We start from the raw sequence: 26,828 nt of genomic DNA, 5'->3' as shown, positions 1-26,828 counted from the left end.
GTGGATACATTAATTACTGTATGTACCTCCAGCCATCTAATAGAAGAGCATTTGTTCTGTCTGTCACTATGCCTCAAAGGCATAAATGGATTAACAACGATACATTATTTCTTGTAAATAAATACTTTTTTGCCAGCCAATCGCAGGGCACATACAAACAAACAACCATTCGCACTCACATTCACACCTACGGGCAATTTAGAGTTGTTAACCTACCATGCATGTTTTTGGGATGTGGGAGGAAACTGGAGTGCCCGGAGAAAACCCACGCAGGCACATTACATAAAATCTTATAATTTTCCACGGCACAGCTGAAGAGCGCTCACGGCATACTAATGTGCCCTGGCACACTGGTTGAAAATCACTGATTTAAATAAATATAATTATTGACTCCCTCTCTCAGCATGTTCTGAACTCCTGTTTCATGTCAAGTTTATTCGTATAGCCCTTCATCACCAAAAAGACACAAAGGGATTTACAGGCCCACAGTTGACAAAAATTGACAACATCCCCTGATCTAAACCCCCAGTACCATTTGCTGAAAAGCAACCCCACACCATCATGTTCCGACCTCCGAACTTCACTGTTGGTATGGTGTTCATAGGGTAATGTGCACTGCCATTTCTCCTCCAAACGTGGTCTGCATTATGGCATCCAAACAGTTAAATTTTGCTTTCATCCGACCAGACTATATTCTCTCAGTATTTAACTGGCTTGTCCAGATGTTGTTCAGCAAACCCTAAATGAGCTTTGACATGCTTTTTTTTTTCAGCAATGGAGTCTTTCATGGTGAGCGTTCACGCAGGCCGCGGCGGCGAAGTTAATTACTCTGTTTTCCATGTGACAACAGTACGTGCTAAATCCAGGTCTTTTTGAAGCTCCGCACAGGTGGTCCTTCGCTCTCAACTCTTCTGATTATTCTTTGCACTCCTCTGTCAGAAATCTTGCGAGGAGCACCTGATCAAGGCAAATTTATGGTGCTATGATTGGCTTTCCACTTACGTATTATGGCCCCAACCGTGGTCACTGGAACGTTCAGAAACTTAGATATACGCCTGTAACCAATGCCATTATTATGTTTTGCAACAATTAGCGTACGATGGTCTTGAGACAGCTGTCTGCTCTTACCAATCATGAGCTGTGTCTTGACTCACATGAATGAGACATTTTTGTAGGCCATCAATCAGGACTGAACCAGCGAATATTCATTTGCACTGACAAGGGGCTGTATTGCTGTTTGATTATTGATAGATTTTAGGTATTGTCTTGGCTTTCCATGCATTTTTGCACCTCCCTTTCGTCATGTGTTCAATTCCTTTTACCCGTGTCATTTCACATTTTTACTCACAACTTAATTTCTGAGTTTATTTGTTCTACTTTCTTTATATGTATGGATTACTTGGGTTATCCTCACTAGGCTCCAGCATGCCCGCGACCCTAGTGAGGATAACCGGTACAGAAAATGGATGGATGGATGTTTTTATGGAAAAAAAAAAAGTAATGAAAATGTGACACTGTGTTTAAGTTTGCAAATAGGAATCTTACAACACACTTTTTTTAATAGATTTAAAAAAAAAGAAAATACAAAATATCACGCAATATTTTAACAAAACAAAAATAGATATCACACTAATACTAATAATTTTTGCTTTGTCACCAATAACATCCAGCTGAGTTTTAGGCATTTTTGTTTGCTTTAAACATGTTTAACAGTTTTGAATTTGCTGACCGACAGCATATTGAATTGGTTTTAACATTCCATAAACATAAGGATGATACCATTTATATGTATGTCTTGTCAGTGGAAAAAGACCATCCTGTATGAACTTTATTATCAAGCCAACAGAAGCTTCCAGGTACATGTGAGCCAAACACATTGGCTTTAATTTAATAAAAACCTTTTTTTGCGTTTACCAGGCAAGTGTTTAAGCGGCTGAAGTTTTTAGGCAACAAGACACTCTCCCATATGTCCACTCTCCTCTTCTTGACCATATGGCACGGTCTTCACTCCGGATACATCATGTGCTTCTCCATGGAATTCTTCATCATCACTGTGGAGCGACAGGTACGTTCCACAATTATCATTCTCATCAAACCGTCAGGGGATGACTAATGTATTTCCCGGACGTTTCAAATAATCATTATCTGCGTTTGCCTCATTTTAAACCCACTCAACCTTTTAATGAACCTGCGTCTTGTTCTTAAATAACTTAACCATATTGATCTAATGCACCTCACTGTTAAAAGCACCTATTATTAAATATTGCCTTTGGTCTTAATTTGGCAGCAGCCCACTCTTAAAAGAGTGTGTGTAATTGTGTGTTTTTTTGTGTGACAGTATCAGTCGCTGGTGCGTGACAGTCCAGTGCTGACTAATTTGACCGACGGTCCCCTTTACCCGCTCATCTACGTCATCCAGCAGGTCATACACTGGCTCTTCATGGGCTACGCGCTGGTGCCCTTCTGCATCTTCACCTATGACAAATGGCTGAAGGTGAGTTTCAGACAAACCTACATGCAAGAAAAATCCAGATAATAAGATTTAACGTTGCCTTTATTTTTGCTGTTGGAAAAAATTTTTAACACACTGTTTCTTCATGCTTTTTTTTGTAGTATTTTATTTTTTGTATTTCGGCCACAATGAAAATTAAAAAAAAAAAACTACACTGGTGTTAAAATTGCAATTTTAAGAGAATAAAGTGGTATATTTTCAAGAAAAAAAAGCTTGTTTTTGAGATAAAAACTCATTTTCAAGAGACTGTCATAATTGTACGAGAATAAACTTACATATTTTGGAGATAAGAAATCATTTTTTCCAGATTAAAGTCGTAATGTTAGGAAAATAGTCACATACTAAAAAGTTGTATATTTTTTAGATTAAAGTTGTATAAGAAAAGTCGTATGCTTTGTAGAACTTTTTTTAGTTGTAAAAAGTTGGATATTTTCGAGAAGATTTTATGAAATTTTTAAAGTCATAATATTACGAAAATAGTTGTATTTTATAGAGGAGTCATTTCAAGAAAAAGTTGTATATTATTTTAAAAATTAAAATAGTGACATGAGAATAAAGACACATTTTAAAATGGTTTTATATTTTCAAGATTAAAGTCGAAGTATTACGAGAATAGTCATATTTCCATTAATGAAGTTGTATATTTTTACACTAAAAAAATGCATATTTTTGAGATTGAAGTTCTAATATTACAAAAATAACGTATATTTTTGCGGAAAAAGTTTTTACGGTTAAAACCATAATGTCGTATATTTTCAAGAAATGTCATATATGCTTGAGATAAAAAGTCATATTATTTTGAGATTGTTGTAATATTATGAAAATGAAGTTGTATATTTTTGAGAAACGAGTTCTCTATTTTCCAGTTCAGAGTCATAATATTTGGGAAAAGAATTGTGTATTTTCAAGGAAGAAAATTATTTTGGAGATAAAAAGTCATAATATTACAGAAATAGTCATGTATTGTAGTGATTAAAGTAATCTTACGAGATGTACCATATGTTTCTTTTAGTTCAATGTAATATTACAATCATAGACATTTTCTTGAAAAAATTAATTAAAATTTTAATATTACGAAAATAGTTGGACATTTATGAGAATTGTTTTTATATTTTCTACATTAAACTCAAATCAAATTTATTCATAGAGCATTTTATAACAGCCAGTTGAAGTCATAATATTTGAGAATGTCGTATATTTTCAAGGAAAACAGTGGTACATTTTTTAGATTGTCGTAATATAACGAGAATAAAGATGTATATTTTTGAAAGAAAAAGATGTATATTTTTTAGAACAAAGTTGTGTATTTTCTTTTAGATTAAAGCCATAATATTACAAGAATAGGGACATATTTTTGAGAAATCCATCCATCCATTATCTACCGCTTACCTGAGGTCTGGTCGCGTGGGCAGTAGCTTTAGCAGGGACGCCCAGACTTCCCTCTCCCCAGCCACTTCATCCAGCTCTTCCGGGGGCATCCGAGGCGTTCCCTGCCCAGCCGAAAGACGTAGTCTCTCCACCGTGTCCTGGGTCGTCCCCGGGGTCTCCTCCCGGTGGGACGTGTCCGGGAGGCATCCGAATCAGATGCCCCAGCCACCTCATCTGGCTCTTCTCGATGTGGAGGAGCAGCGGCTCTACTCTGAGATCCTCCTGGATGACCGAGCTTCTCACCCTATCGCTAAGGGAGAGCCCGGACTCCCTACGGCGGAAAATCATTTCGGCCGCTTGTATCCTTGATCACAACGGACCGATACAAAGTCCGCATCACTGCAGACGCTGCACCGATCCGCCTGTCGATCTCCCGTTCCATTCTTTCCTGACTCGTGAACAAGACCCCAAGGTACTTGAACTCCTCAACTTGGGGCAGGATCTCATCCCCGAACCGGAGAGGGCACGCCACCCTTTTCCGACTGAGGACCATGGTCTCAGATTTGGAGGTGCTGATTCTCATCCCAGCCGCTTCACTCTGTGCTGCGAACTGCTCCAGTGAGAGTTGGAGATCACGGCTTGATGAAGCCAACAGAACCACATCATCTGCAAAAAGCAGAGATTCAATACTGAGGCCACCAAACCGGACCCCCTCTACGCCTTGGCTGTGCCTTGAAATTCTGTCCATAAAAGTTATGAACAGAATCGAGGACAAAGGCCAGCCTTGGCGAAGTCCAACCCTCACCGGGAAAGAGTCCGACTTACTGCCGGATATGTGGACCAAACTCTGACTCCGGTCATACAGGGACCGAACAGCCCGTATCAGGGGGTTTGGTACCCCATACTCCCGAAGCACCCCCCACAGGACTCCCCGAGGGACACGGTCGAAGGCCTTCTCCAAGTCCACAAAACACATGTAGACTGGTTGGGCGAACTCCCATGCACCCTCGAGGACCGTGCCGAGGGTGTAGAGCTGGTCCACTGTTCCACGGCCAGGACGAAAACCACACTTGTCCTCCAGGATCCGAGATTAGACTTCCCGATGGACCCTCCTCTCCAGCACCCCTGAATAGACCTTACCTGGGAGGCTGAGGAGTGTGATCCCCCTGTAGTTGGAACACACCCTCCGGTCCCCCTTCTTAAAAAGGGGGTACCAGCATCCCAGTCTGCCAATCCAGAGGCACTATCCCTGATGTGCATGCGATGTTGCAGAGGCGTGTCAACCAGGACTGCCCCACAATATGCAGAACCTTCAGGAACTCCGGGCGAATCTCATCCACCCCCGGGGCCTTGCCACCGAGGAGCTTTTTAACCACCAAACCAGAGTTTTTACTTTAGCGACCACCAAAGCTGCATTCCGCTTGCCCAGCTCCTACCCATCAGCTGCCCCATCAGCTGCCTCAGGAGTCCAACAGGCCAAAAAGACCCGATAGGACTCCTTCTTCAGTTTGACGGCATCCCTCACCGTTGGTGTCCACCACCTTACGGCTCCGGTCGGCTCCGATTTTTGAGAAATAACGTTGTATATTTCTTCATTTAAAATCTTAATACTATGAGATACAAGTCGTATATTTGTTTTGATTAAAGTTGCAATATTGCGTTAAGATTCATAGTGTTTTTATTTATTTATTTTTTTATTTTTCAACATAGCCAAAATACTACTTTGTACAAAAAAACAAAAATCCTTTGTCAGAAACTAAAGAGTTTTATTATTAACTTTATTATTACAGTTTATTATTAACTGGTTTATTTATTAACCAGTATTGAGTTAGCTTCAGCTCGAACTGTACGTGAGAAGCGTCCTGGCTGGTCCACCAACATTATCGGCCATAAATCAGAATGTTTACTTGGTTCTCCACAGCAATGACAGATATGATGTTCTCCCTATTATAAGTCAATGCACCATCTAGCTGGCTGTGAGGCTGTTTTTAAAGGTAATACGTTGATGGATTGATGCATTAAATCAGGAGTGGGAATCTACTTACCTGTGTGGCAATGTTGATGCAGCCTACCATGCAATTTGAAAAGCAAATGAAACCTCAGAGGAACAGTTGTTAAAAATACATCTCACCAACATGTCCCCATAATATTCAGTGTAATAATAACAATTTCTTCAACTGTTGTCTTATATGTTTTTAGAAATGTAATATGGCTTTAATGGCTATAGTCCTTGATAGGGGAAAGGTTCCTCGCCCCTGCTTTAAAAGGTGCAAGTAATGCAGTGAGAGGTCCGCCTGTCATAATGCATTATCAAATTAGGAACGGCATTTTGAAGACATTAGTGCTGAACACGCGATGGTAAATTGACATTGGGTCCTTCTGGGAGTTGTTTGTGAAGACAGGACAGAAATAGCATTGTAAGACTTGAAAACGGCCTTTTCTATTCCAGCACTGAGTTTTTGTAGAGGATAATGAGGGGTTGCTATGGGAATCAGAGGCAAGTGATGAAAATGGAGCCTTGTGACTTGGGTGGAAGAAAATGATGTAAAAGAACAATGAAACACCTTACCATAATTTCAACCCCTTTAACGGCCTGCTACTGAAATTAAGTACAGTGAACCCGCGTATACTCGCAGTTCAGCAATCAGGAATCGGTCTATTTTTGGGTGCCGAGTAATTGTTCAAGTGAGTTGAGTAGCTTCATTTAGACAAAAGTAGTCCTTTGCCACCATCTTCTGGCATCTTTAGGCAATTACAGTACAGAATGGGGCATCAGTCACTCGTGGATTTTCACTAATCGCAGCAGGGCTCGATCCCTATACCCCACCTGTAGTTCAATTCAAAAAGTGAAACTCGCTCAATACACATAAAGGCTGTTTGGATCTTTTCATTTATTTCCTACTACCTAATCACTATATAAAGGATTTTTACATCGTGGACTATACAGTTCACAAAAAAATCCACAAGATATCCCTATATAGTAACAAGCGAGTAGGGAATGAGTGAAAGATTCCGAACAGACTTTACTACCATAATGACCAACATTAGATGCAGAGGTTTTATTCCCGAAAAAGTATATTGATTATTGCAAAGCACTACTAACATTATGCAGGGTTTGAATTTTAACACTGCACTTAAATTTAGGAAAATAAAAAAGTTTACTTCAACAATGATTCAATTAAAATATATTGCCATCCATCCATTTTCCATACCGCTTTTCCTCACTGGGATCACGGGCATGCTGGAGCCTATCCCAGATGACCCTGGGCGAGAAGCGGGGTACGACATGAACTGGTCGCCAGCCAGTCACAGGGCACATATTGAGTTTTCAGTTAAAGTACCATGCATGTTTTTGTGATGTAGTAGGAAACCGGAGAAAACCCACGCAGGCCCGGAACATGCAAACGCTACACAGGCGAGGCCGGATATGAACCCGGTCCTCAGAACTGTGAGGCAGATGTGCTAACCAGTCATCCAACGTGCTGCCTAAAATGTATTGCATACAAGTTAAATAACATTTTTACTTGTTTAAAAAATAAATAAATAAATGTACTGTACTTAAGTTAAATACAACTGAACTGTACTTAAATGTACTTTGCATAAAAATCCACGGTACTAGATTAAAAAGTTTAAAGAGGCTGCGTGTACAGCTACAAGCTTAATTCCTATATTTTTGACTGGATAGGTGGTACAATTAATTGACTAATCGATTATCAAATAAATTATTCTTAGATATCTGTAGTCCTCCGTGAAAGCAGACTGATTTGTGCATTTTCTGCATTGTCAATTTGAAATAATTTAATAATAATTTTTATCCAATTCATTGATTAATCCAAAAAATAAATAACGGATGAATCGATTATTAAAATAATGGTTAGTTGATGCCGTAATTGATTGTATTTAATGTTATAAACTGTATTTGTATTCAATACATGTGTTCTTTTCGCATACCATTATAGAGAGAGCTAGTGGTACTCATACTATACTTTGAAGTGAATCTGAACACAGTCAGAGTGAAATACCAGTTTACAAGAATCCAATGGCGGTGGTGTTTAATGAATCTGTACATTTATTGGATTTTCACTTTTTTTTTAAAATTGAACTACTGATGTAAAATAACTTTTTTACTACATTCTAATTTATTAAGATGGACCTCTTTTGATAGCAAGTGATGACAAATGGTACCCTTGTTTGTGCTCCTTTTTTCACATTATTCTTAAATCCTTTTTAAGGCTGTTTCTCCTTTTGGAATTTAGCATCCCCCAAAAGCCAAAGAAAAAACATAACCCACAGTTGGCGTTACCTCTTTGATGTTTGCTCAATTTATAAAGGCATTTCCAACTACTGTATTTTCCCCTGATGATGCAGAATTTGTACATCCTGGTGATTTTCCTCTGTTTCTCCTTTTGTGTTACAGGTTTACTTTTCGGTGTACTTTTGTGGTCACGTCTTCTTCCTCGTAGCCTTTTTAATGGTGCCGTACCTGCGGAAGGCGCTGGTGCCAAAGAAGGAACGCAGCCCACACAAGCAGGATTAAAAACCCGCTACCCAAAGACGGCTCGGTACGCAAATGCACAACTAGATATGCAGTTTGAGCGCAAAAATCCTTATGATGGTGTTTATTTCTACTAACATTCATAGGGAACACTGCACATCACTCTACCAATATTTAGTGTAGTATAATGCTAAACATCTGTATTGCGTGGAGTATGGAAAGCCGTTTGAATATTTATTCGCGATACCTTGACATGCAGTTTAAGGTCGATGTACTAGTGAGCTTTTTGTCCTCACGAGTGAGACAATTCAGTGCACTAGTAGAATCTTACAGTAACGTTTTTCAACTATATTAGTGCCGCTTTTGGCCTAACAGTATGCAATTAAACCGTACTAGTATATTACTGTGTTGCACTGGTAGCACTATTATGCTCAACTAGTAGACAGAAGTCACACAATAGTATCCTCCTCGACCCTAATAGTAGCACCAAAATGGCCACTAGTAGATTTCCCTCACCTACTAGTGGAAAAAACATTACTAGAAAAACAGTTGTTCTATTAGTGCACACTAGTTGTTCTATTAGTGTGCTGAATTAATTGTCTTAGTAGTACACAGACCTCAAGCTGGATATCAAAGGGATCAAATAAATGTTCATACATCTTAAGCATTTATTCAATATCTTTCATGGCAGCTTAAGGTCCAGGTACTAGTATGCTCTTTGTCCTCAGTTGGAGGACAGTGTTTTTTTTCATGTGTTTATTGAACATACAGGATACAGAAAAAAAATACAATCAACACAAGATGAACTTGTGACAAATGGAACAACAAAACAAAGGGAACAAAAGAATAATCATCAAAGGAATGTACAACGTATATGATTAAAAGGAGTAGGAAGAAGGAAAAAACTTAAGTCCTACCCCTAAATCTGTGAACATACGTGACTAGTATAATAGTCATGATTTAGAAAGCTGATTGTGTATATATTATATTCTAGGAATCTTAAGATAGCTGGTCGATGTAAAATATATAATATAAATAACGGGTCCATCCAAGTGTAATGGAGATTTTAACAATTGAAATACAGACAACCCACTATATTCAAGCTGGCATTGCTAACTTCTTCATCATTCTCATAGTTGATCAATATTAGTGTTTATCTCTTATACATGCAATATTTTATTATTGTTTTTCCTTATACCTGGTTTGTATATTTCTGTATCACTCTTGTTTTAAACATTATCAGGGTGCTACATGTTAACAATTCATTATCATCATCATTCCATAAGTTAACTCCTCTTATATCTGTTTTATATTTGATCTTGTTTTAGATTTTTTTTTCAATATCCCTGTTCCTCTCGGATTATAACAGCTGTCTCTTATCTCAAACAGCCTCTTGAGTAGTGTGGGAAAGTGAATTGTTGTGTATTTTATACATATGGTGTGCTGTTTTAAATTCAAGTAAGTCATCGAATTTTAGTGTATTTAAGTTGATATATAGTTGATTGGTTGGTTCTATGTAGCCAGATCGATTAATATTTCTGATTTGCCTTTTTTGTCGCTTGAAAACTGTGTTGGATTTCTACGTATTGCCCCATATTTGAACACAATAAATCATTTATGGCAGTAATAGTGAACAGGAAAGTGTTATATAATGTTGTTTTGTTTAAGACATCCTCAGATTTATGTAGAATAGCTATGGATTTTGACATCTTGGCTTTCAGATTCTTTATGTGAAACTTCCAGCACAGTTTATCATCAATAGTTCAAGAAATGTATTTTCATACACGATTTCTATCTTAGTGGAGTTAATCATGATTGTTGCCTGTTTATTTATCTGTCTAATGCCAAAAAAAGGATAAAACTCGGTTTTTGTTAAATTTTGTGACAATTTATTGATGTTGAACGGGTTTTTCAATATGTTTAATTCCTTTTCCACAGTAGTCAGAAGTTGTTCTAGGTTTTTTTCCTGAACTGTAAACAGTTGTGTCATCGGCAAATAAGACACATTTGAAGATTTTGGAAAAATTGCAGATATCATTGATGTATCGGGGAAATAACTTGGGATCCAGTAAAGTTCCTTGGAGGACCCCATAAGTGATCTTCATTTTGTTTGAGTATTTGTTATTAAGTTGTGCAAACTAGTAGAACAACTACATGTTATTAATTAGGTAAAATGGTGCACTAGTTGACAACTGTGTGCTACTAGTAGTACTGCTAGTGACATAATAAAATTCTACTAGTTAACATCTAGTGCTTCATGATTAGTACTAGTAACATGCAGATTCCAACGAGTGCACATTCGGCCTAAAAAAATAACTTATTTTTCCTACTAGTGTGCACTAGTGTGAAAAAAACGTTACTCGTAAGACATAATCGTTCTACTAGTGTGCTGAATTGTCTTGGAGCTGTTTGAGCATTTATTCAATATCTTTGGTAGCCATCTTAATGGTAATGCGCAAGTATGATCTTTGTCCTCACTAGTAGGACCACTTTGGCATACTAGTAGGACAACTAAATGGTACCAGTGAGGCAAAACTGTGCACTGCATGCTACTAGTACTACTGCCGACATTATACAATTCTAGTAGTTAACATCTAGCACTTTACTAATAGTACTAGTAGTGTGCATATGTTCACTAGTGCACAGTTTTGCCTCACGACTAATGTTATACTACAAGTATGCCAAAATTGTTCTATTAGAATGCAGAAATACTGTATCATATCATTTGTGGAAAAAGTGTTACGAGTAAGAGAAAGTTGTTGTTCTACTAGTATGCCCTAGTTTTTCTACTAATGCTTTGAATTGTATTACGAGTGAAGACGAAGGGCATACTAGTACATGGACCTTAAGCTGGATATCAAATAAAAGCTCAAACGGCTTTCATTACGTTATTCTAATAATGCCAACTACTATAGAAAATAAATGGATGGATGTAATATGTGGTGTTCCCATTGCATTCGGGTGTATGGAAATGACAGCTATTATAAGAATTTTAGCTTAACTCACACACTGTTATTTTTATGAACACATTCACTACCTTTTCAAAAAATCTTTTTTAAAGTGTCTATCTGCTTCCTTTGCAGGTCAAAATATCCACTGAAGGGACCAGTAACTTTCAAAAGGAGCGGAAAGGAAAATATTTTAAGGCCTTTAGTATATATATATATAATATCTACATTTGTCCATGTGAAAATAAATCTATATATATTTTTGTGTAAAAAGTAAGGAGGCTTTTATAAACATTTTTGAAGAAATGTTTACAGGAAACAACCATTGTGCCACACTGGTTAACTTGGGGTGCCCGTCAGCAGTGACTTCCTGTATGTTTTGTTTGTTTGTTTTTTAATCCTCGACGAGACACACCATTTGCACTCAGCAGTCACGGGTCCGGAGCCTGTTGTTGGCCCCTAATATTATTACTTTTTTTTTTTTTTTTTTTTTTTTATATTCTTAATTTCTCCATCTCCAAATAACAACAGCAGCACTAAAGCTTCACTTGAGGTGGAAGCTCGGTGTCAATACACTTTTGAAATGGAACGATACAACCACAACTGCTGCACGCTTGGAAGAACAACAGTTGAATTGATGGGTGTTGGTTTGTGAGATCAACACAAAAGCAATGTAACAAACACACACGGTATGTCACAAAAGTGAGAACACCACTCACATTTTTGTAAATATTTTATTATATCGCTTCACGGGACAACACTGAAGAAATCACACGTTGCTACAATGTAAAGTAGTCGGTGTACAGCTTGTAAAAACTTAAACATTTGCTGTTCACACAAAAATACTCATCACACTTGATGGTGGTCTCACTTTTGTTGCCAGAGGTTTAGACATTAATGCCTGTGTGTTGTTATTTTGAAGGGACAGTCGAAATTTCCTGTCCCCTCAGAATAACTAAAAAATACTGTTATCTATTTACTGTGCCCTCAAAATCACTCAACAAAGCCATTATTTTCTAAACCGCTGGCAACAAACGTGACTACACCTTTCAGTGAAAATCTCCAAAGTGTAACTACATTGTACTAACCCCAATTCCAATTAAGTTGCGGTGTTCTGCAAAACGTAAATAAAACCAGAAGACAACGTTTTGCAAATCCTTCTCAACGTATATTCAGTTTCTTCTTCTTTTCCTTTCGGCTTGTCCCTTTAGGGGTCGCCACAGTGCGTCATCCTTTTCCATGTAAGCCTATCTCCTGCATCCTCCTCTCGAACACCAACTGCCCTCATGTCTTCCCTCACGACATCCATCAACCTCTTTGGTCTTCCTCAAGCTCTCTTGACTGGCAGCTCCATCCTCATCACCCTTCTACCAATATACTCACTGTCTCTCCTCTGGATGTGTCTAAACCATCGAAGTCTGCTCTCTCTAACTTTGTCTCCAAAACATCTAACCTTGGCTGTCCTTTGCTGATGAGCTCATTTCTAATTTTATCCAACCTGGTCACTCCTAGAGCGAACCTCAGCATCTTCATTTCCGCCACCTCCAGGTCTCCTTCCTGTTGTCTCTTCAGTACCACTGTCTTTAATCTGTACATCATGGCTGGCCTCACCACTGTTTTATAAACTTTGCGCTTCATCCTAGTAGAGACTCTTCCGGCACATAACACACCTGACACCTTCCTCCACCTGTTCCAACCTGCTTGGACCCGTTTCTTCACTTCCTGACCACACGCACCATTGCTCTGGACGGTTGACCCAAAGTATTTAAAATCCTCCACCCTTGCTATCTCTTCTCCCTGTAGCTTCACTCTTCCCCCTCCACCCCTCTCATTCATGCACATATATTCTGTTTTACTTCGGCTACTCTTAATTCCTCTGCTTTCCAGTGCATGCCTCCATCTTTCTAGCTGTTCCTCCACCTGCTCCCTGCTTTCACTGCAGATCACAATGTCATCTGCAAACATCATGGTCCACGAGGATTCCAGTCTAACCTCATCTGTCAGCCTATCCATCACCACTGCAAACAGGGAGGGGCTCAGGGCTGATCCCTGATGCAGTCCCACCTCCACCTTAAATTCATCTGTCACACCTACAGCACAGCACACCTCACCGCTGTTCTGCTGCCCTCGTACATGTCCTGTATTATTCTAACATACTCCTCTGCCACTCCAGACTTCTGCATGCAGTACCACAGTTCCTCTCTGGGTACTCTGTCATAGGCTTTCTCTAGATCTACAAAGACACAATTTAGCTCCTTCAGACCTTCTCTGTACTTTTTCCATCAACATCCTCAAGGCAAATAATGCATCTGTGGTACTCTTTCTAGGTATGAAACCATACTGTTGCCACAGCTCTGCACATCACCCTTGTTCTTAAAAATGGGCACCAGCACAGTTTTCCTCCATTCCTCAGCCATCTACTCACGCGCTAGAATTCTATTGAACAAGCTGGTCAAAAACTCCACAGCCACCTCTCCTAGATGCTTCCATACCTCCACAGGAATGTCATCAGGACCAACTGCCTTTCCATTTTTCATCCTCTTTAATGCCTTTCAATCATAATTGCCACTTGCCATTTTCTACTCTCCCTTCTCTCTCATTTTCCTCATTCATTAACTCCTCGAAGTATTCTTTCCATCTAGCTAGCACACTGCTGGCACCAGTCAACATATTTCCATCTCTATCCTTAATCACCCTAACCTGCTGCACATCCTTCCCATCTCTATCCCTCTGTCTGGCCAACCTGTATAGATCCTTTTCTCCTTCTTTAGTGCCAATCCTCCCATACATGTCATCATATGCCTCTTGTTTGGCCTTTGCCACCTCTACCTTTGCCCTGTGTCGCATCTCAAATGTATTCCTTTCTCCTCTCTTCGGTCCTCTCAGTGTCCCACTTCTTCTTAGCTAACCTTTTTCCTTGTATAATTTCCTGTACTATGGGGTTCCACCACCAAGTCTCCTTCTTTCCTTTCCTGCCAGAAGATACACCAAGTACTCTCCTGCCTGCCTCTCTGATCACCTTGGCTGCAGTGGTCCAGTCTTCTGGAACCTCCTCCCGTCCCCCGAGAGCCTGTCTCACCTCTTCCCGAAAAGCTGCACAACACTCGTCCTGTCTCAGCTTCCACCACAAGGTTCTCTGCCCTGCCTTTGTCTTCGTAATTTTCCTCCCTACCACCAGAGTCATTTTACACACCACCATCCTATGCTGTCTAGCCACACTCTCCCCTACCAAAACCTTACAGTCGGTAACCTCCTTCAGATTATATCGTCTGCACAAGATGTAATCCACCTGCGTGCTTCTTGTAGGTCACCCTATGTTCGTGCCTCTTCTCGAAAAAAATTTGCACTACAGCCATTTGCATCCCTGTTGCAAAGTCTACCACCATCTGTCCCTCCAAGTTCCTTTCCTGGATGCCGCACTTACCCATCACTTCTTCACCCCTATTTCCTTCACCAACATGTCCATTACAATCTGCACCAATTACAACTCTCTCTCTGTCTGGGATGCTCAGAACTACTTCGTCTAGCTCCTTCCAGAATTTCTCTTTCACCTCTAGGTCACATCCTACCTCTGGGGCATAGCCACTAATCACATTACACATAACACCCTCAATTTCAAGTTTCAGCCTCATCACTTGATCTGATACTCTTTTCACCTCCAAGACATTCTTAGACAACTCTTCTTTTAAAATAACCCCGACTCCATTTCTCTTCCCATCTACACCAAGTTAAAATAATTTAAACCCTGCCCCTAAACTTCTAGCCTTACTGCCTTACAATATATCAACCTTTCTCCTAATCATCATGTCAACCAACTCCTGAGATTTTCCTGTCATAGTCCCAACATTCAAAGTCCCCACATTCAGTTCTAGGCTCTGTGCTTTCCTCTTCTTTCTGCCGAAGAACCCGCTTTCCACCTCTTCTTCTTCGACTTTGACTTCGACCCACAGTAGCTGAATTTCCAACGGCGCCCTGCGGGTTGACTGCGCCGGTGGCGGACGTTGTTAACCCGGGTCACGACCAATCCGATATGGAATTCTTTGGATGAACGCTCATATTTGCTTGGCAAAGTTTTAAGCCGGATGCCCTTCCTGACGCAACCCTCTGCATTTATCCGGGCTTGGGACCGGCCTACAGTTTGCACTGGCTTGTACCCCCCATAGGGCTACATTCTCACAGACACACACACACACACACACACACACACACACACACACACACACATATATATATATATATATATATATATATATATATATATATATACACACACACACACACACACACACACACACAAGATATTTCATTTTAAAACTGAAAAACTTATTCACTAATTTTGGGTTTTATGTTTGCAACATGTTCCAAAAACATAGGGGCATGTTTTCGTCTGTTACGTCACCTTTCCTTTAAACAACATTCAATAAGTGTTTGGCAACTGAGGACACAAATTGTTGAAGCTTTGTCGATGGGTTTTGTTTCCCCATTCTTGCTTGATGTCCAACTTCAGTTGGTCAACAGTCTGGGTTCTCTGTTGTCTTTTTTTGCACTTTATAATGCGCCACACATTTTCAGTAGGAGACAGGTTTGGACTGCTGGCAGGTCAGTCCAATAATCGGGAGTCTTTTATCACGAAGTCACTCTTGTAATGGGTGCAGAATGTGGCTAGGCACTGTCTTGCTGAAATAAGCAGGGACGTCCCTGAAAAAGATGTTGCTTGAATGGCAGTATATGCATGTACCCTTCAGCATTAATGGTCCCTTCACAGATGTGCAAGTGATCCATGCCATGGACACTAACACAACCCCATAACAGATGCTGATAAAAATACAGATGGTCCTTTTGCTCTTTATCACAGAGGACACAACAGCCATGATTTCCAAAAACAATTTGAAATATGGACTCTGCAGACCACAGCACACATCTCAGAAGAGCTTGGACCCAGTGTCCGGCGGCGTTTCTAGTTTGTTGATACGTGGCTTTCGCTTTGCATGGTAGAGTTTTAACTTGCATTTGTAGATGTAGCAACAAACTGTGTTAACTGCCAATGGTTTTCTGAGTTGTTGCTGAGACCACGTGGAAATATCTTTTATACAATTGTGCCAGTTTTTAATGCGGTGCCGTCTGAGGGATCGAAAGTCACGAGCATTCAATGCTGGTTTTCAGCCTTGCCACTTGCAGAGATTCTTTGAATCTTTTGATTATTACTGTATGGACCGTAGATGACGAAATCCCTAAATTCCTTGAAATTGTACATTGAGAAACGTTCTTAAACTGTTGGACAATTTGCTCATGCAGTTGCCCCGTCCTTGCTTGTGACCAACTTAGCCTTTTGGGGATGCTCCTTCTATACCCAATAATGATACTTACTGTACCCGTTTCCAAATAACCTGTGGAATGTTCCAAACAGGTGTTTTTTTTTTTTTTTTTTAGCATTCCTCAACTTTCCCAGTCTTTTGTGGCCCCGTCCCAGCCTTTTGGGAATGTGTTACAGGGATCAAATTCAAAATAAGAGAATATTTGCAACAACAAAAAAACAACTAACATTCATCAGTGTGAACATTAAATATCTTGTCTTTGTAGTGTTTTCAGTTGAATATAGGTTGAAAAGAATGTGCAAATCAATGTATTCTGTTTTTATTTACGTTTTCCACAATGTCCCAACTTCACTGGAATTGGGGTTTGTAGCAGTGTGTCATTTCTTCAGTGTTGTCCAGTGAATGAAAAGATATGTGAATATGAAAAATGTGACGGTTGTCCTCACTTTTTGTGATATACTATACATACACAACCGACTCAACATTGCCTTGTGTTCATGAATGTTTTTGCGGTAATTTGCTTGTGATTAGTGTTTGGGGGGGCTTGATTTTGTAGATGCTCAATGGAAATGTTTTGTAGTTGGTAATAAGAAAAATCACTCCTGCCTCCCATCCATGGATGTTCTTTCTTTTATTTTATTGTTGCCACTCCCTTTTAGTTGTGTGTGTGTGTTTTTGTTGTTGTTGTAAACAAAGTCTCGTACTTTTTGGGGGAATACTCTTCTCGTTGTGCAGCAACCGGCCGAAGAACATTGTGTGCTTCACCTCTGCGGTCTCCACTGGTGCTGGCCGAGCACATGATGCACCTCATCATCCCACCCTGCAGGGACTACCTGTAGCAACTGCCTGTCGATTTTTTTTTTTACACAACACCATGACTATGATTAATGGCTATTTCAAGGGGTTTCTTTTTATTTTATGCCTTATTCCAACCAAATGTACAAATCTACAAAAATGAGCGGCGCAAACCCATGGAGGAATGTGATTTTCTTTTTTTAGGATACAATTTTCTAATGTTGAGAAATAAAAAAAAAAAAAAAGTGCTGCATTTCAGAACTGAGATGGTCCTGTTTCCTTCCGTGCAATTACGTCATTTTGCAGTTTACTGCGTGTGTTTGTGTGTGCGTGAGAGAGAGAGTCGAGGAAAAGTATTATTAAATTCACATTTTGTGACGTTAACACATCATGACGATGTGTTTTTATTCTCGATCATTTAAAAAAAAAAAAAATCCGAAGCACCAGTGTGTCACCGACCCGCTGGGAGAGGACGCAGCCGGAGAAGGACGCAGTGTGGGCGGGTTAACGCACGTCGAGGGAGGGGAGGGGATGGGACTGGAGGGGGGTGGGGGCGCCAGTGTAACATTCCCACTCTCTGCTTCCTTCTCCACAGCCGAGAATACAAGGACACCGCTCCAGTTACACACAGAATCGTCCTCTTCTCCCCCCCCCCTCACCAACAATCCAGCTCCTTCCACCACCACCGGGAGCTTTAGGACTGCTTTTGCCGAGGACCAGGACGTGTACGCCGGGACGAGGCAGCGGCGTGAGGCGGATGCTGCCAGGCTAAAAAAAAAAAAATTAAAAAAGAGGCGGTCGTGGGTATCGAGTATCACTGCTGCAGCCGGCACGGTAATGTCACTGTTCATATAATCATTTTGATCATGACTGCTGCGACATTTCATCTTACTTTATCTGGTCGGGCATTATTGGTGCCTCATCTTGCTGTTTAGATGTGTGTCACTATCGCGCAATAATGTCGCATTGCAAGTGCGAACACATGCATTCTCACATCCGAGGCCTTCTGTATGTTTATATATATATATATATATATATATATATATATACACGCGCACACACACACAGTGTGGTAATGTATATAATATTGCTTATCAGGGAGGTGCAGCATATTGGACACCCACCACTCATTCCATACATCCTCCTCTGAGGAGTTATTTTCCAGCTACAGCCACAAGATGACAAACTACAATTAAAAGGCTGGAAAACACCTATTTAACACACTCGCACTCAGTTTTGGCCATTTATTGCAGTGAAACACATACATACAGCTCTAAAAATATAGAAAGAGGCCACTGCAAAATAATCTGTTTCTCTAATTTTGCTATTTATAGATGCAGTATACGTTTGGGTAATACGTTACTGCCAACACAATTCCAGTTTTCAAAATAGTGTGATTTGAAGCATTTGTTTGCAGAAAATGAATAATTGTCAAAATACCCCAAAAAGGTCCTGTCCATTTTTTTCTTCTTCTTCCAGAGCTGTACTGTATATGGCAGGGACAGTGATCAAAGCACACCTTCCCAAAGGAATCTTTTATTGGATTTGCGCATTGTCAATCAATAATCTTCTCCCTGCATGTTTTATCTTTTTTATTTAACCTCTTTTTCTGTAGTGCTAATGAGTTAGTGTTGTTCCCCCCCCCCCCCCATCCTAATGCAACCCTGTTGCCCCCCCCCACCTTCTCTCCACCTCTACTCTACTCCACCAGATGGACACAATGAAATGTCTCTCCTTCCTCTTCCTTTGCTTGAATTCGGTTGCCAGTGGCAACAAAGGTCAGTTACTCGTCGAGATCGATATTGACTGCTTATGTTGATGTGTTGCGTGTGTGTGTTATTTGGTTGTTGTTGTTTTTAGCTTGTTTTAGATGCCCTTGTCACATCATTAGGTACACATGCATAGTCCTAAGGAGACCCAATAGCTAAAGTGAAGGCTTTACACAGATGATAAGTTTTGATTGACTCTGTCAGAGATGTATTGACTGGAGAGTACAGTGGGTACGGAAAGTATTCAGACCCCCTTAAATTGTTCACTCTTTGTTATATTGCAACCATTTGCTAAAATCATTTAAGTTCATTTTTCTTCCTCATTAATGTACACACAGCACCCCATATTGAAAAAAACAGAATTGACATTTTTGCAGATTTATTAAAAAATAAAAAATGGAATCTCACACAGCCACAAGTATTCAGACCCTTTGCTGTGACACTCATATATCTAATTCGGGTGCTGCTGTCCATTTCTTCTGATCATCCTTGAGATGGTTCTACACCTTCATTGGAGTCCAGCTGTGTTTGATAATACTGATTGGACTTGATTAGGAAAGCCACACACCTGTACAGATAAGACGTTACAGTTCACAGTGCATGTCAGAGCAAATGAGAATCATGAGGTCAAAGGAACTGCCTGAAGAGCTCAGAGACAGAATTGCGGCAAGGCACACATCTGGCCAAGGTTACAAAAGAAATTCTGCTGCACTTAAGGTTCCTAAGAGCACAGTGGCCTCCATAATCCTTTAATGGAAGACGTTTGGGATGACCAGAACCCTTCCCAGAGCTGGCCGTCCGTCCAAACTGAGCAATCGGTGGAGAAGAGCCTTGGTGAGAGAGCTAAAGAAGAACTCAAAGATCACTGTGGCTGAGCTCCAGAATACTGAATACTTATGGCTGTGTGATATTTCAGTTCTTGTTTTTTAATAAATTTGCAGATATTTCAACAATTGTGTTTTTTTTCTGTCAATATGGGGTGCTGTGTGTACATTAATGAGGGAAAACAATGAACTTAAATGATTTTAGCAAATGGCTGCAATAGAACAAGGAGTGAAAAAATTAAGGGGGTCTGAATACTTTCCATACCCACTGTATATTTATTACTGTGATTGGTTTGCGTTCAGTCCAGGGTGTACCGCAACTCTTGCCCTTCATCAGCTGGCATGGGCTCCACCTCACCAGCTCGACACTAATGAGGACAAGTGCTCTAGAAAATGGATGGATGGAATATTTTTCAGGTAGTGGATGCATCATACAGACAAGTGTTAATATGGAGATGTTTTGTCTGAGTGTCACAAAATTGGAAATATCTTTGTTGTTTATAGGTTTTTAATGATTGAATGAATATTGGCAAAATAATAGTTATGTGTAAAAAGATTATTATCAATCCATCCATTTTCCAAACCGCTTATCCTCACTTGGGTCGTGGGCGTGCTGGAGCCTATCCCAGCTGACTCTGGGCGAGAGGCGGGGTACACCCTGCACCGGTCGCCAGCCAATCGCAGGGCACAGAGTAACAAACAGCCATTCCCACTCGCATTCACAACTATGGACAATTTTGAGTTTTCAATTCACCTACCATGCATGTTTTTGGGATGTGAGAGGAAACCGGAGTACCCGGAGAAAACCCATGCAGAACATGCAAACTCCACACAGACGAGGCCAGATTTGAACCCAGGTCTGTGCTAACCAGTCATCCAACGTGCCGCAAGACTATTATTATTGTTATTATTCGAAACAATATTGTTTAGAGTTTGAATACGTTAATTTTTAAAAATATATAATGTATAATTAAAATGTACATGATTAACCACTGATTAGATTGAACCAGTGTACAGGTCCTCTTAGGTTCTATTTGTTTTGTAGAATTGAGTGGCGGGCCAATTAAATGCTCTCGAGGGGCTGTATATGACACAGGGGTTGCCCACCACTGACTAACAGCCACTGCAATCGTGGCGAATAAACAGGCAGGCACAATTTGGCAAATGTCTGTCGTGCGTGACTCTATTTCTTCCTCTGACATCAGATTTATAATTTTCCTCTTCTAAGTTGGTTCTCCAAAGATCATCCGAGGAGGGGGCGGAGTGTACATTGGGGAAAAGACGAGGAATATAATGATGAAGGGAGCGGAGGGAAGGAGTGAAGGCAGAGAAGGACCAGTGACAGGAGGAGAACCAGACATGGCCAAAAGAGATGCAGACAAGGAGGGAGGAGGAGAATAGGAGATCAGGTTGGGGGGAAAGGATGAAGAAGCGTGTGTGTGTGTGTGGGTGGGGGTGTGTGTGTGTGTGTGTGTTTGTGTGCGCGCGCGCGTGCGTGCATGTGCCAGGCGTGTTGTGGCGAGATAGAGTGACAGAGAGGCGATCGGTGCCAAGGGAGACCGAGCGATGGAATGCCTCTCAATCTGTAATCCGGAATGTAATCCACGCGCCTGATGCTCAGATTAATGCTACATTGGAGGGAGGAGGCGTCTGGGTGGAAGATAAATGACCAAAAAAGAGACTGTGGATATAGAGGAGGAGATGTGGACAGTCTGGATATTTGTGCCTTAATTTAGCCTGTAGCAAGAAGCAATGCATCCATACATAAACTACTATTATTACTACCATATGCAATATAATGACAGCCAGCAGGAGAACCTACTTTACTGAGATAATAATGCTTGTTTTTTATGGAACATTTAACAGTATGTTTATTATCGGACTTGTGGTTTGCGTTTGTTCCTAATATTCTGGTTATCTCATTTAGCGACATTAGAGAGTCAAAATATTGATTGTCAATCCCTGACTTTAAAATTGGGAGATGCTGGGCCGGATGCAACTGGAATATAATGCTCATTTTTTTGGTTCCCTTTTCTACTAAAAATAGGTAGGTAGGTAAGGTAGTTTATTAGGTAGAGAAGTAGGTCTTATTTTGGTAAAGAGGTAGGTAGGTAGGGTATGTAAGGTAGCTAGATTGGTCGACAGACTAAAGTGTCAACCTGTGAAAGCTTAGCCCTTCATGACTTTAAAATGACAAACAAGCACTTTTCCAGTCTCCTCCTCACACAAAGGAGCATTTCTCTGCGTGTGATTTCCAAAGAGCTGCGGGCCAACAGAGGGAAAGACAGAAAGGAGACAGACGGCTTGGCTTGCCTTTGCTGCAGCGTAGAACAATCCTTGCTTCTTGCTCATTAACTTGGCCTTTGATCCTTTAGCGCTGAACATCCAGCACAAGGATGAATAATTAATTGCCAATTAAAGGTTAAATCCACAGAAAACCTGGGGTATTTGTATCCTTTCAACGGGATATTGTGTAGCTGGCGAGCTGAGGCGGGCTGATTGATGGCGGTGCTCGAGATGAGTGTGTGATTAAAAAGTAGACAATTTGTCAGGGTTTAATTGTTCTATGAGGCAGAAATTGGACAAGGAGAACAAGGCGGGCAGAGTCAGTGACAAAGTGACATGTACTGTATTTCCTCAAATACTAGCCCCATTAGTCATCCACAAAAAAATATTTGTATTTATTTTACAAAAAAAATATTTTTAATTATAATCATTTCCATGAGAATAAAAAGTCATTTGCAAATTTGCCGAGTCACTGATTTTTTTTTTCTTTTTCTTCTGAACTTTTTATCAGTTATTTGCTAGTTTTGTACTCAGACCAAAGCCATGTCTAATATAAGAATATTGCTTTGGTGCCATCTTGTGGAATCTTGATGCCAAAGACCTATGTTGAAGTCAGGAGGGAGCTTCATTTAGTCAGGCCATAGCAGTGTCTAATAGAAAAAGTGCTTTGCTGCCATCTTGTGGTATCTATAGGCATTGCAAACCTTTTTGGGTAGGCGTCAATTATTTACAGATTTTCGCTACTAGCAGCAGTGCTGGGTCTATCCCCTGCTATATGTTTAAAACCCACCCACAATAGATTTACAAAAATAATTTCAGACATTTAAATGTATGAAAACTATCCATCCATCCATTTCCCTACGATTATCCGAGGTCGGGTCGCGGGGGCAGCAGCCTCAGCAGGGAAGCCCAGACTTCCCTCTTCCCAGCCACTGCCTCCAGCTCTTCTGAGGGGATCCCAAGGCGTTCCCAGGCCAGCCGAGAGTCCTGGGTCTCCTTCCGGGGGGAACACCTCACCAGGGAGGCGTCCGGGAGGCATCCTAATCAGATGCCGGAGCCACCTTATCTGGCTCCTCTCAATGCGGAGGAGCAGCGGCTCTACTCTGAGCCCCTCCCTGATGATCGAGCTACTCGCCCTATCTCTAAGGGAGAGCCCGGACACCCTGCGGAGGAAACTCATTCGGCCGCTTGTGTCCGGGATCTTGTTCTTTTAGTCACGACCCACAGCTCGTGACCATAGGTGAGGGTAGGAACGTAGATCGACCGGCAAATCGAGAGCTTCACTTTTCGACTTAGCTCCTTCTTCACCACAACGGACCGATACGAAGTCCGCATCACTGCAGACGCTGCACCGATCCGCCTGTTAATCTCCCGTTCCATTCTTCCCTCACTCGTGAACAATATATTTGAACTCCTCCACTTGGGGCAGGATCTCATCCCCGACCCGGAGAGGGCACTACACCCTTTTCCGACTGAAGACGATGGTCTCAAATTTGGAGGTGCTGATTCTCATCCCAGCCGCTTCACACTCGGCTGCGAACCGCTCCAGTGAGAGTTGGACATCACGGCTTAATGAAGCCAACAGAACCACATCATTTGCAAAAAGCAGAGATGCAATACTGAGGCCATACTGAACCGAACCCCCTCTACGCCTTGGCTGCGCCTAGAAGTTTTGCCCATAAAAGTTATGAACAGAATCGGTGACAAAGGGCAGCCTTGGCGGAGTCCGACTTACTGCCGGATATGCGGACCAAACTCTGACTCCGGTTGTACAGGGACCGAACAGCCCTTATCAGGGGGTTCAGTAGACTGGTTGGGGGAACTCCCATGCACCCTCGCGGACCCTGTGTATGTGTGGATGTGAGTGTAGAGCTGGTCCACTGTTCCACGGCCAGGACGAAAACCACACTGCTCCTCCTGAATCTGAATCTGAGCACCCCTGAATAGACCTTACCAGGAAGGCTGAGGAGTGTGATCCCCCTGTAGTTGGAACATACCTTCCAGTCCCCTTTTTAAAAAGGGGGACCACCACCCCAGTCTGCCAATCCAGAGGCACTGTCCCCGATGTCCACGCGATGTTGCAGAGGCATGTCAACCAGGACAGCCCCACAACATCCAGAACCTTCAGGAACTTCGGGCGAATCTCATCCACCCCCGGGACCTTGCCACCGAGGAGCTTTTTAACCACCTCAGTGACCTCAACTCCAGAGATAGGAGAGCCTCCCTCAGAGACCTCAGACTCTGCTTCCTCATGGGAAGGCGTGTCAGTGGAATTGAGGAGGTCTTCGAAGTATTCCCCCCACCGACTCAAAACGTCCCAAGTCAAGGTTAGCACTGTCCCATCCCCACTATACACAGTGTTGATGGTGGTTAACTTGAGCCCATTCGGCCTCTGTTGTTAACCAAAACAGCAGGACCTACTGATCAGATTAATTGAAGTGTGGAGTCTTATTGCAAGTTATGCATTATTGAACATGATTGAGCCGCTGATAAGCATTCCAGAAGAATCTGATGTGGTCACTAGGGGTTGAACCGACTAGTTGACTAGTCAGTCGACTTTACGACTTTGCAATGATGGTTATAGCTTGAGATCAATTAATTACCAGTCAAATGTTTTGGCAACAATTTCAATAAATCTTTAATATTAATTTTTTGAGTTCCGAGCCTTCACTTTGTGGATTTTTGTAACGCCATTGCATGTGGGCAAGGAGTGCCGCATTTGGCGATGCACTTTCAGCCATTTATTGAGTGGGACAAACAGTCAGACACACAAATACAAAATGAGAACACTCACAAGGTGCTGCTGTAGGCCACAACTCGCATCCAGAAGCTCACTCGGAAAAAAACAGCCAACCCGACTGACTCCAGCTGCTGATGTCACTCACTAGCCCACGCCACTTAAAGGTACACATCAAACACACAAATGCAACAGCACATGCAGTAGTAATTTCACTTTATAAAATACTTTCTTTACATTTCTTTACATTTACATTCTCTTTTATGGTGGTGGTTTTGGAGCTGGAACATATTGGGGCATTTCAATTCATTTCAATGGGCAACATTTATTTGACATGATTTATCATTCAACTCTTCAGTTAAGGTAGTATATTTTAAGGTATTATACTTTTATACATTTCTATTTTGATTGCTTGGTCTCCTCAGCCAATAAGCACAAACCATGGATCGAAACAGAGTACCAGGGCATCGTGATGGAGAATGACAATACGGTCCTCCTCAACCCGCCGCTCTTCGCCCTGGACAAAGACGCTCCGCTCCACTACGCCGGTAACGCCCAACAGTACACGCACAATGACCTCACAGATCCTTTATTGCACGTTATTTTGTGTTAGATCTCTTAAGACCGCAGTCGTCGCATGGCTGTATTTTCACCCACCCCGTTTTAAATGAATAGATGAATTTGCTGGTCGAGGCGTCTATTTTTAGAGCAGCATAGTGTAATTGAAGCCATCATGGCAGGAGCAGTCAGCCGCTCTATCATGCGTGCGCCCTGGGACCTGAAACAACCATGTGGGCTCAAATGATAATGGAGAAATAGGTTTGTGTCACTCACAAAGAGGGAATGTTTTGTTGTTAAAAGCTGCAAAACCCTTGGATCAGATACTACAGTACAGTTTGTATTGAGTGGCAACCTCCTTCATTTTTATTCTATTCTGTAGGACAAGGCATTCTCACTCTTTTATGCCAAAAATGACATTAAAATTGTGCGACAATTGTCACAGTTTCCCCTTTTTAAATGTAGTATACAATATACATTCACACATATACATATATATGTACACACAGTGGTGTAACAATGGTACCTGTTTCCCATCATTAAAATAATTTAAATACTAGTCAAAGACAACACAAGTAAACACAAAATGCAGTTTTTAAATGAAGGTTTTTATTATTAAGGGAGAAAAAAATCCAAAGTGAAAAATGAAGTGAAAAAAAGTGAACCATCCTATATTTCGTATACTGTATTTTACACCGCACTTGTGTTTTGACATCCTAAATGTGTACATTTTTATAGTTTTATAGTGGCTGTTTGTTGTCACTCTATTACCGGAGACAAATTCGTTGTGTGTTTTAACATGCATGGCCAATAAAGATGATTCTGATTTTGATACGTATACATACTGCACATCGCATAAAGACCGCAGAACATGTCTTATTTGAATAAAACCTAAAAAGTAGTAAAAACTACTAACTATATTTATACATACTGTATAGAGTAAACTTTTTTATTTTATTTCTCTTAATATAGTTTTTTTCTTTTGTTTTAATTTGTAACTTTTTATTTATTAAGGGTTGGTGGCACAAAATCAAGCCTTAATGTAATTATGTACGAATTATGTATTTTTATTATTGTTGTGTGTATGCTAAAGAGCATTCACACGTTATTCTGCACCAAAGTTTGAAATTATTATTATTATTACAATTATTGTACAGTCTATACCGTCTACATTTCTCTACTGATTCAAACCATTAAAACGTCAAAATATTCACTAAATTC

The 26,828-nt window shown here is 40.8% G+C and overlaps 2 protein-coding genes across 3 annotated transcripts in view; both read left to right on the top strand.

Moving 5' to 3' along the window:
- The window catches only part of lpcat3 (lysophosphatidylcholine acyltransferase 3), a 38,149-nt gene extending 20,515 nt beyond the window's left edge, over window positions 1-17,634 (top strand). The window contains exons 11-14 of the mRNA XM_061674386.1: window positions 1,918-2,065; window positions 2,339-2,494; window positions 8,298-8,442; window positions 11,459-17,634. Of these exons, the coding sequence (XP_061530370.1) occupies window positions 1,918-2,065; window positions 2,339-2,494; window positions 8,298-8,417 (424 nt within the window). The 3' untranslated portion in view covers window positions 8,418-8,442; window positions 11,459-17,634. The remainder of the gene's footprint in view (window positions 1-1,917; window positions 2,066-2,338; window positions 2,495-8,297; window positions 8,443-11,458) is intronic.
- Window positions 17,635-17,961: 327 nt separating this feature from the next.
- Window positions 17,962-26,828, top strand: part of clstn3 (calsyntenin 3) — a 36,531-nt gene continuing 27,664 nt past the window's right edge. For both annotated transcript variants that reach the window (XM_061674385.1, XM_061674384.1), the window contains exons 1-3: window positions 17,962-18,267; window positions 19,145-19,211; window positions 25,475-25,597. In XM_061674385.1, the coding sequence (XP_061530369.1) occupies window positions 17,965-18,267; window positions 19,145-19,211; window positions 25,475-25,597 (493 nt within the window). In that variant the 5' untranslated portion in view covers window positions 17,962-17,964. The remainder of the gene's footprint in view (window positions 18,268-19,144; window positions 19,212-25,474; window positions 25,598-26,828) is intronic.

This window comes from Phycodurus eques, chromosome 4 (assembly GCF_024500275.1).
Source record: "Phycodurus eques isolate BA_2022a chromosome 4, UOR_Pequ_1.1, whole genome shotgun sequence".
NCBI lineage: Eukaryota > Metazoa > Chordata > Actinopteri > Syngnathiformes > Syngnathidae > Phycodurus > Phycodurus eques.
Note: the sequence above shows the minus strand (reverse complement) of the source record. Positions and strands in the feature narration are given on the sequence as shown.